The 11987-nt window shown below is 36.0% G+C and overlaps 1 protein-coding gene across 1 annotated transcript; it reads right to left on the bottom strand.

Annotated features, from left to right (window-relative positions):
* Positions 1–351: 351 nt before the first annotated feature.
* Positions 352–1284, bottom strand: LOC130848519 (olfactory receptor 1013-like). Its single transcript, XM_057726995.1, has one exon. It carries the CDS (start codon positions 1282–1284, stop codon positions 352–354), a length of 933 nt encoding a protein of 310 aa, XP_057582978.1.
* Positions 1285–11987: the final 10703 nt, after the last annotated feature.

The raw sequence follows: 11987 nt of genomic DNA, 5'->3' as shown, positions 1-11987 counted from the left end.
ATAGATACTATTCTATGAATATCAGCCAGCCAAAATATTCACATGCTAAAGGAGTGGGCTGCTCTGTCACATTATGAAGGTAGAAGACAAATTTTGGTTTTAAGGTCTTTGCTTTTAATCTAGAGTAACATGAAATTTAATTCAAATCTTTACATTTAAATTTTATCTTCTAAATTCCTCTAATTTTCTCATCTTAGGTCTCTTGAATTGTCAGGTATCAAGAGTGCAAATTCTTTAATGTGCTTCATAAGGATTCTTAATCATAATACAACATAATGCCAGCTCTTCCTGAAATAGAACAAACTGATGAAAACATGTCATTGCATTTCCTTAGAAGGAGTGAATCTTGATTTATTTGAGAAGTTTATTCAGAGCCTCTTTCACATCCTTATTTCTTAGGCTGTAGATTATGGGATTCAACATGGGGAACACCACGGTGTAAAATGTAGAAGCGATCTTATCCCTATCCAAAGAATAGCTCGATTGTGGATGAGAGTAGATGTAGAGAATGGAGCCATAGTACAAGGTGACGGAGATCAGGTGGGAGGAGCAGGTAGAGAAGGCTTTGAGGCGGCCCTGGGTAGAGCGGATCTTCAAGATGGTGGCGATGATGAAGAGGTAGGAGGCCAGGATGAACACAGTGGGTGCAACATTGCAGGCCAGGACAAAGTACAGCACAGCCTGGTAGGTATCCTTCCTTCCACAAGCCAACTTCACAAGGGGTGGGATATCACAGAAAAAGTCATCAATAACATTGTCATTACAGAAGTCCAAGGCAAAAGTTCCTTTGGTAATGATGAAAGAGTTAATAAAGGCTCCAAGATATGAAGCTGTTACCAAAAATGCACATAGCCTGTTGGACATGGCCTGAGAGTAAAGCAGTGGCTTTGAGATGGCCACATAGCGGTCATAAGCCATGGCAGCCATCCGGTAGCACTCACTGTAGGCCAGCCCAGCAGAGAAGAAGAACTGGGCTACACAGCCAGCAAGGGAAATACTTTTGTCTTCAGCAATGCATGTCACTAGGATCTTTGGGGTGTAGACAGAGGAATACCAGAAATCCAGAAAAGACAGATTCCCAATGAAAAAATACATGGGTGTGTGCAGCCGGGAGTCATTACAGATCAACACCATGAGAATGGTATTTCCTACCAGGGTCACAGAGTAGACACCAAGGAACACCACAAACAAGACCAGCTGCATGACAGGGTCCGTTGTGAAGCCAACCATGATGAACTCAGTCACTGTGTGATTGGTCTTCTCCGTGGATATAGAAAATCTCATCTAAGAGGAGACAAAATAAATTCAGCTTGAATCACTGTGCTGAAAACATAGAAAATATTCTATATAAATAACAGTGCATTACATCCTAAACTTGATGTCTAGAATCCAGCAATATAAATGTGGATTTTATTTTATTTTATTTTTAATATTTATTTGCTTATTTATTTATTTGGCTATGCTAGGTCCTAGTTGTGGCATGCGGGATAGTTGCAGCATGTGGGATCTAGTTCCCTGACCAAGGATCAAACCCAGGCCCCCTGCATTGGAAGCAAGGAATCTTAGCCACTCGACCCACAGAGAAGTCCTATGTAAGTGCTGATTTTAGAAAGAGTTTTCATTTTGCAAAAAAACAAAACAAACCCCAAAAAACTTCTTGGACTTTACAACTATATATTGTTAAAATATAATCTTAGGAACATTAGAGATTTTTAGTGTTTCTTTGAGCAAACATCAATTTGAATCAAGCAGCTCTGAACAAAATGTGATCAGGAGTTGTTTACAGACAGGAGCTGGAGCAAAAGTTTTGTAGAGAAGATAGAGAGGAAAAGCAAGGGCATTATCTGATTGGCCATAGCTTACGTGGCTACCTTATTGGAAAACCTAGCTGGGTGTTTGTGATGAGTTGTTCTTAAGTTTCATTTTCTCAGATCCAAGTGAATTAAGCCTGCCTTTGGTTTTGGTTTACTTACGTGGGCTGCCAAGGTATAAAAGACATGTGAGTCTGATGGCTTCCTTGTTTAATGACTTTGAAAATATTCAGTTCCAAATTTCTGTACTTGGTTCATTATTTTTTCCTCTAAAAATGATTGCTTAGATTGGGGTGGAATGAATTGGGAGATTGGAATTGCCATATATACATTACTAATAAGAAAAAAATTACTAATAAGAAAAAAATATCAAATTGTACACTTTAAATATATGCAGTTTATTATATGTCAATTGTATCTCAATAAAAGTTCTTAAAGGAAAAAAAGATTGTTCAGCTAAAAGAAAGATGAACTTGTATCTATTTTCTAGTACTTTGGTTCTCTTTATAATGGCAATTTGTTTTTGTGCTAAATGTGTAGTTTCTTAGCTTAAATTGTTACTTGTTTGTATCTGAAATACCGACCTTCATGCATTTTTAAGCTTTTTAAAATAATCTAGTATTTTTCTTTTAGGCTTCCATATATTGGGACAACCTATAGCCATTATAAATTTGTATTTCATAATAGCACCTACAGGTAGAAGAAAATACAAGATTACAAGCAAAAAAGAATATATACAAAATTTTGAGAAAATATATATAGAATCAGCCTTTTTATACATGGTCTACAATAAAAAATACAATGAACAACAATAATATAAAAGGCCAATTTTAAATGTAATTCATATATACTACATAAGTAACATAGGACTAGAAACTATTACATTATTTTAGATTTTTTATTCTTTTATAAGTTTTTTTATTTTTAAGGAGTTTTTTCCTTTGTGATAACAATTAGGCAAAAAACACGTCTTAGAATATGAACATGAGACAATTTTGTATGCGTTAACATGGACATCTCACTCTCTTCAGGATTCTCTGCAGGTAAAACTATAAATGTTCTATTGAAATGGATAGACCAGAATATATCTAGTGACTATACATTCATATTACACTTAAGGGAGAATTCCAGTCACACTAACTTCCCATCAACCTAACTCCTTTTATAGCTGAATTAAAAATCATGCAGAATACGATTATTTGTATTCCCATGGCCTTGGAATCTAGGAGAACACTTAGTTCTTACAAGACTATCAGTATTAGTGTTCATAAATGCTATGCTATAAATTAACTTACTTCTGAGTAAAGTATTGAGTAATATGAGATTGTTGCTTTTATGTGTTTGCTAGGATTACTCCACGAAAGGTGCCCTCATCAGGGCAGTGGTGCTTAACCGTTTTGGCACCAGGGACCTGTGTGCTGTGGAAGACAAGTTTTCCTCAGATGGGGGGGATGGTTCATGTGGTAATGCGAGCAGCGGAAGGGGAGCATCAGATGAAGCTTTGCTCCCTGCCTGCCACTCACCTCCTGCTGTGCAGCCCAGTTCCTAACAGGCCGAGGACTGGTACCAGTCCATGGTCCGGGGGTTGAGGACCCCTGATCTAGGGTCAATGAGCAAACATAACCAAATGAAGTCATCCCTTTTAATGCCTCATCTGATTTGATCTATCAGCAGTATTTGATATAGCTCATCAGTTCTTCCTGCTAGAAACACTCTCTTCACTTGGTTTTCAGGTCACCAGACTTGCATGGATTTTCTGCTACTTCTGTGGCTGCAAGTTCTCAATGCTATTTCCCCCAGATTTGAATTTTGGAGAACCCCAGAATTCACCCTTGAATACGTTCTCTTTTCCATCAGCAATCACTTTCCAGTGAACCATCCAGTCTTTAAATGTTCTCTACATGTAAGTTTTACCTGTCTATCTATTTATCTATCTATCATCTATCTATCTATCAATCATCTATCTATCATCCATCACCTCTTGACCATTTCTCTTCCCTGAACTTCAGATTCTTAACATTCCTACTTAACATCTCTTACAGGATGTCCACTGGGAAGTTCAGGAAAATCTGAGCTCCTAATAATCCTTCCTAAATCTGCTTTGCTCGAGACTTCTCCTCTGCAGTAAATGCATTATCTCAGTTTAGGGAAATCATTAGATATTTTGGACTCCTCCTTGTCTTTTACCCTGTAGCTGACTAATCAGCAACATCTTGATTCTACCTTCAAAATAGATCCAGAATGTGACCAATTGTTCCCAGCTCCAGTGGTTCCACCTGACACTAACACACTCTCACCTCATGTTTGCATTATTGCAGAGCTTCCTAATGGTCTCCTTTTCCCCTCCCCACTTCCATCCTAACCCCACTTGAGTCTCTCAACAAGGCAGCCAGAGTGATGTTTGAATAGTAGTTATGTCATGTTACTCTTCTTCCAAGGCTCCAATGACTTCATGACTTGTTCAGAGTAAAAGTCCAAATCCTTACAAAGATTTACAAGCTTATTACCTGTCTGCTCTGGCTCCTACTGTTCTCCCCTTCACTGTTCACTCCACTCCAGCCCCGCTGCCCTCTTTCCAATTCCAAGGATAAATTGGGTTCCCTCAGAGCTTTGGCAGTTGTCTTCCCTATGGTTAGAATGACCTTCTTCAAATATATTTATAGAGAATTTCCTCACATGTTTCAGGTGTTAATTGCCTCTAATGTTACTCCCTTTCAAGTGTTCCCTGATCACCACACAGCAATCCACTTCCCTGACATTTCTCATCTTCCTTTTCTACTGTATTATTCTTCCTAGCTTGCACATTATCTAATATTACATATATCCTATTAATTTAACTTATTCTTTGTTCCCCTTAATAGAATATAATCTTTCCCATCTGCTTTTGATTTAAAACATATCAGTTCAATGCTGATATCATCTTATTTGTAGGATGATTGTGAGTTTTTGTGGGCTGTTTATTTTAACTGAATCACAACACAAATTAAGAGCAATTTTGTGGCTGGGAAAAATCTTTGAAAACATGAGTCCTTGACAATGGAAAGGGATTTCTTGTGGGAAAAAGTTTAAAATTCTTGGACTCAATTTTAAACTTAATATCTTCTGATTCTATTGCTCTTGGTTTCTCAAAATTATATCAAAATTTTAGTATTTATAAAGTGATAGCTAACAATTTTGAATGCTTTGCTCTGAGTCAAGCACTTTAACATTTTAAAATTAATTTCTGCAACATCCATCATACATGTGTTTAAGGATTAATAGCATTTAAAATTAAAGATAATTTACAGGAGACCAAATTGAGTTTTAGTGAGTACCTGGTAATTACACAATTAGTAAGTGGTATTATCTTACTACGGAGACCTGGTACTTAACCACTGAGTCACCTCCTTTCATAACTGATGTTAGGCTAAGAGTTACTGGTGGTCCTTCTGGGTCCCTCTTTTTTTTTTTTTTTTAGTTGTAACACCTGAACTCAATACCAGGAGGTTAATGCTGAGAGACTCAGGTGCTGTCACAGGGAGCACCTCATGCACGTGGTTACAGATAAATGCTTCCAAGTAGTGCCCAAATCACCTTCTGGCAGAGTCCTGGATCTCTTCCATTTTCAGCCAACTCTGATTATGTGTACAGAAACATTCTACTCACCTCACCCAGGTCCAGGACACTAACCTGTAACTCTCCCAGTCACAGCCAACAAAAGACCACACCATGGATACAGATAATTTATCCTTGCTCAGGGCCCCCAGTGTATATGATTCCTTAAGCACCTCAGGGGTTCATAGCTTTGAAAGTCTCTACAAGGCAATTAACCAAAAAGTGTGTTAATTTATTTAGAGGAAGTTGCTCAATGCAAAAGAAGTGAATGATTTAAAAAGAAATGATGATAATTATCATATTTTGAGAAACTCCTCTTCTAAAACACCTTCCTGGGGTCTTTTTTTGATTGTCAAACAACTTGAAGGAGTATGTATTGTAGTTCCCATTAAAGACAAGAGAAGAGATTCAGAGCAGTTAACTAACTTTCCCAGGCAAACTTAGAAGTAAGTACATTCAGGATTTAAACCCAAGGTAATATGATTAGAAAATTCATAGTCTTTCCCCTACAACAAGCATGCTTCAGAGAGACATAACAATTATCTATTCAGCTGTGATGGTAACACTTTAAAAGTGAACTGCACTTATGTTGAGTGTCTATGTGGATAGATTTTGCAATAAACATTCAGTTTCACTTTTCAACAACTCATTACCAATTTTTAAATGACAAGAAAGGTGGCATATTGGCTAATGTTCCCAAAGGCAACTTAGGTTTCTCCAATATTTATCAAATTATTTACTGAGAACTTAGTATGTACCAGGCACTCCAATGACTGCTTTAAAAAGTCATCTCTTGGGACTTCCCAGGTGGTGCAGTGGTTAAGAATCTGCCTGCCAATGCAGGGGACATGGGTTTGATCCCTGCCCCAGGCAGATACCACATGCCTCAGAGCAACTAAGCTAGTTCACCACAACTATTGAGCCCATGCAGCAACTACTGAAGCCCACATGCCTAGAGTCTGTATTCCTCAACAAGAGAAGCCACCACAATGAGGAGCCCACGCACCACAATGAAGAGTAGCCCCTGCTCACTGCAGCTAGAGAAAGCTCGTGTGCAGCAATGAAGATCTAACACAGTCAATAAAAAAATAAAGTCATCTCATTTTAACCTTCATAATAATATTTTGATATAAATATGATTACTATTCCCATTTTACAAGTGAACTATCTGAGGCATAGAAATGATTGTATATACATTGTTCAAGGTCATAAGATTTGAGGCTTCTAGAGCCAGATTCAAAACCAGTTCCCTCAGTGCTCATCATCTGTCCCCCAACCTGCATATCTCGCTTGCATTTACTATGTTCTAGATACTCTGCCAGCAACTACAAAAAATGATAGAACCAAATAATGGGGCCTTGCTTCAAGAGGATGAGGTTTGGTGGAAGAACCAAACCTTTGTGAGCAAATAATTGCAATAAGTTACAACAAAATTACTTACTGTACCTGACAGTGGGAGGCAGGCCAGAATGGAGAGCTTGCTCCAGGCAATGAAGGAAGCGTTGTGTGTGTGATGGGAGGTTTTAACAAGAAGGAAATCATGTTTGTGAGTTTGAAGATGCATGGACCATTACCATGTGGGAGGAAGATATTTCCAGCAAAGGAAAATACACTACAGTTATTTAAGTACAGAAGCAGGAAATGGAATAGATGGTGGAGACCCTGCTGAAAGTTTGTCAGATCCATATGCAGTATAGACTATATTTGTTGGCATTATGCTAGATGAGATTGCAGGAAGCTTTTTATGCCACACATGGAAAATTCTCAAAGACAATGGCTGTACTTGGATCAATATTAAAATGCTTAAAATATCAGGGGATGTGGCAAAGAGCTTGGCGGTATTAAATTAGGAAGGCGACTACCACTCCCCAAATCAATATGTACAGAGCAAGCCTAATGAATGCATAAACACTTACTCAATGCTGTTTCCTTTGTAAGTGGTCTCAATAATTGCCTGCTTATTTGTGCATTTACTTTTTCTCTTTTGTCCTTTTCTGTAATATTAATTGCTTTTAGTTTTTTTTTTTTTTTTGGCTTTATTAGTGAGAAATACTACTTCTCCTTGGGACTCTCAGTAGTTTCAGAAACTGAAATAGGAAGAAGGTTAAGATATTTCAAAAGAGGCCCTTTCATTAGCACTGATCATATCTCAGTATGTAAATAACCATCAGACTGGTTGTGAGGAACAGGTAAAATTTTCCATTTACCTCTAACATCTGAATTAGACAAGTTACCTAAAATTCTCAGCAACACCATCAACATTTGAATTCAACATAGTTTAAAGCTGCTTGTCACAGATTTTTTTAAATCAGTTTCTTATGAAATAACTAAAAAGGTAATTAAGTAAAATTGTATGGTGACAAAATGGGTAATATTTAATGATGGAGTAATTTTTTTAGAGGCAGTGGATGTCTGGTGAAAATGTAATCATTCAGAATTTTTTTTAAATCTTTTTATATCAGAGTATAGATGATTTACAATGTTGTGTTAGTTTCAGGTGTACAGCAAATTGAGATATATATATCTATAGATATATATATCACTTCTTTTTAATATATTCTTTTCCAGATTCTTTTCCCATATAGGTTATTACAAATCATTGGGTAGAGTTCCCTGTGCTGTACAGTAGGTGCTTGTTGGTTATCTATTTTCTATGCAGTAGTGCGTATATATTTACCCCAACCTCCTAATTTATCCCTCCTCCCCATGCTTCCCCTTTGGTATCCATAAGTTTGTTTTTGATATCTGTAAGTCTGTTTCTGTTTTTTAAATGAATTCATATGTATCATTTTTTTAGAATTCACATATAAGTGCTATCATATGATATTTGTCTTTGTCTGACTTCCTTTGCACAGTGTGATAATCTCTACCATCCATGTTTGTGCAAATGACATTGTTTCTTCCTTTTTATGGTTGAATAGTATTCTATAACATATATATATAATGTATATATATTATATATATTACAGTATATGTATATATATAATAAATAGTGCTGCAATGAACATTGTAGTATGTGTATCTTTTCAAATTATGGTTTTCTCTGGATATATACGCAGGAGTGGGATTGATGGATCATATGGTAGCTTTATTTTTAGTTTTTTAAGCAACCTCCATACTGTTCTCCATAGTGGCTGTACCAGTTTACATTCCCATCAACAGTGTAGGAGGGTTCACTTTTCTCCACATCCTCTTCAGCGTTTATTGTTTGTAGATTTTTTGATGATGGCCATTCTGACTGGTGTAAGGTGATAGACCTAATTGTAGTTTTGATTTGCATTTCTCTAATTAGTGATCCCGAGCATTTTTTCATGTGCTTTTTGGCCATCCGTATATGTTCTTTGGGGAAATGTCTATTTAGATCTTCTGCCCAATTTTTGATTGGGTTGTTTGTTTTTTTAATATTGAGCTGTATGAACTGTTTTTGTATTTTGCAGATTAATTTCCTGTTGGTTGCATCATTTACAAATATTTTACCTCATTCTGTGAGTTGTCTTTTCATTTTGTTTATGGTTTCCTTTGTTGTGCTTTTAAATTTAATTAGGTCCAATTTGTTTGTTTTTGTTTTTATTTTTATTATTCTAGAAGGTGGATCAAAAAAGGCATTGTTGTGATTTATGTCAAAGAGTGTTCTGCTTACGTTTTCCTCTAAGAGTTTTATGTTATCTGGTCTTACATTTAGGTCTTTAATCTATTTTCAGTTTATTTCTGTGTGTGGTGTTACAGAAAGTTCTAATTTTATTCTTTTACATGTAGCTGTGCAATTTTCCCATCATCTCTTATTGAAGAGACTATATTTTCTCCATTGTGTAGTCTTGCCTCCTTTGTCATAGATTAGTTGACCATAGATGTGTGGGTTTATTTCTGGGTTTTCTATCCTGTTCCATTGATCTATATTTCTGTTTTTGTGCCGGTACCATATTGTCTTGATCACTGTAGCTTTATAGTATTGTCTGAACCCAGGGAGTCTGATTCCTCCAGTTCCATTTTTCTTTCTCAGGATTGCTTTGGCTATTCAGGGTCTTTAGTGTGTCCATACAAGCTTAAAAATGTTTTTTCCAGTTTTGTGAAAAATGCCATTGGTAATTTGTTATGGACTGCATTGAATATGTAGATTGCTTTGGGTGGTACAATCATTTTCACAATATTGATTCTTCCATCCAGGAACATGCTATGTCTTTCCATCTGTTCTCGTCATCTTTGATTTCTTTCATCAACATCTTATAGTTTTCAGAATACCAGTATTTTGCATCCTCAGGTAGGTTTATTCCTAGGTATTTTATTATTTTATTCCCTAATTTCTCTTCCTTATTTTTCATTGTTAGTCTATAGCAATTCAAGCTATATTTGCGTATTAATTTTGTATCTGCAAATTTACTAGATTTGTTGATGAGCTCTGGCAGTTTTCTGGTAGCATCTTTAGGATTTTCTATGTATAGTATCACATCATCTGCAAACAGTGACAGTTTTACTTACTTTCCAATTTGGATTCATTTTATTTCTTTTTCTTCTCTGACTGCCATGACTAGGACTTCCAAAACTATGTTGAATAAAAGTGGTGAGAATAGACATCCTCATTTTGTTCCTGAGCTTAGAAGAAATCCTTTCACCTTTTTACCATTGAGTATGATATTAACTGTAGGTTTCCATATATGGCCTCTATTATGTTGAGGTAGTTTCGGTCTATGCACACTTTCTGGAGAGTGTTTATCATAAATGGATGTTGAATTTCTTCAAAAGCTTTTTCTGCATCTATTGAGATGACCATGTGGCTTTTATTCTTCAATTTGTCAATGTGGTATATCACACTGATTGATTTGTGGATCTCGAAAAATCCTTGTACCCTGGGATAAATCCCACTTGATCAAGGTGTGTGATCCTTTTAATATATTGTTGGATTTGCTTGGCTAGTATTTTGTTGAGGATTTTTGCATGTATGTTCATCAGTGATATTGGCCTGCAATTTCCTCCTTTTTGTGGTTTTGGTATCAGGGTAATGGTGACCTCATAGAATGAGTTTGGGAGTATTCATTCCTCTGCATTTTTGGGGAATAGTTTCAGAAGGATAGGTGTTAACTCTTCTCTAAGTATTTGATAGAATTCAGCTGTGAAGCCACCTGGTCCTGGACTTTTGTTTATTGGAAATTTTAAAATTACAGTTTCAATTTTAGTACTTATGATTGGTCTGTTCATATTTGCTATTTCTTCTTGGTTCAGTCTCAGGAGATTGTGCCTTTCTAATAGTTTTTCCATTTCTTCTAAGTTTTCTATTATATTGGCATACAGTTGCTTGTAGTAGTCTCTTATGATCCTTTGTATTTTTGTGGTGCCAGTTGTAACTTCTTTTTCATTTCTAATTTTTTTTTTATTTGAGTCCTCTCCCTTTTTTTTCTTTATGAGTCTGGCTAAAGGTTAATCAATTTTCAAAAAACAAGCTTTTAGTTTCATTGATCTTTTCTATTGTTTATTTCATCTCTATTTCATTTATTTCTGCTCTGATCTTTCTTTATGATTTCTTTTCTTCTACTAACTTTGGGTTTGTTTGTTCTTCTTCCTCTAATTGCTTTAGGTGTAAGCTTCGGTTATTTCTTTGAGATTTTTCTTGTTCCTTGAGGTAGGATTGTATTGCTATAAACTTCCCTCTTACAATTTCTTTTGCTGCATTTCATAGGTTTTGCATTGTTATACTTTAGTTTTCATTTGTCTCTAGATATTTTTTTTTGATTTCTTCTTTGATTTCTTCAGTGATCCATTGGCTGTTTAATAGCAGATTCTTTAGCCATCACATGTTTGTGTTTTTTATGTTTTTTTTTTCTTGCAGTTGATTTATGATTTCATAGTGTTGTGGTCAGAAAAGATGCTTGATGTGATTTCAGTTTTCTTAAATACACGACAGGTCACACATGCTAATGGGAATAATGGAAGTAAGATGAAAGATAATTTTGGCCTAGTGTGTCTCTCAGTGGGACCAATGAGACAAAATATATAACTGATCATTTTTAACCAGACCCAGAAATCATATTGGGTATAGTTATACAGAAAAATCCTCACTTTAGTTCTCTATCCGTGACACTTGGAATTAAGATTATTATTACTGTTAGAAGATGTGAGTAGAAATCCCTGAAATTATTCCCTCTAGACATTCATTTCTCAGACAGTAAACAAAATGCAGTATTGCATCACTTGCAGAAAGACAGAGATTAGTGTTTTCATCAAAAATGGAAAGTTGCAGGGGTGGGAATCACCAAATTCATCTCTTTGTCTGAGGGGAAAAGAATTGAGGGTCTTCCCAGGTGGAGGTCATGCTTCACAGATAGCCAAGTTGAGCTAGGAGTGCATGACTAGTAACTTTCATCTTGGGAAATAAAATGGATGGAGTTAGTTTGGATTAAAAACTAAAATGTATCCCTGGAAACTGCAAATATTCTGGCTCACATTAGAGTTAAACAATAGTAGCCCATGCAGGATAAATTTTGCATTTTGAGTTCACTAAGTTTGCAGAGGAGGCTGAGGACCTGTCATATTTTATTGAGACTTCAAAGCCATAAACTTTGTTCAGAAGATGTCCTAAGCTGTTTCTGT

The sequence above is a fragment of the Hippopotamus amphibius genome, chromosome 3, assembly GCF_030028045.1.
Source record: "Hippopotamus amphibius kiboko isolate mHipAmp2 chromosome 3, mHipAmp2.hap2, whole genome shotgun sequence".
NCBI classification, from domain to species: domain Eukaryota; kingdom Metazoa; phylum Chordata; class Mammalia; order Artiodactyla; family Hippopotamidae; genus Hippopotamus; species Hippopotamus amphibius.
The sequence above is the reverse complement of the archived record's forward strand: the minus strand, read 5'-3'. Positions and strand labels throughout refer to the sequence as shown.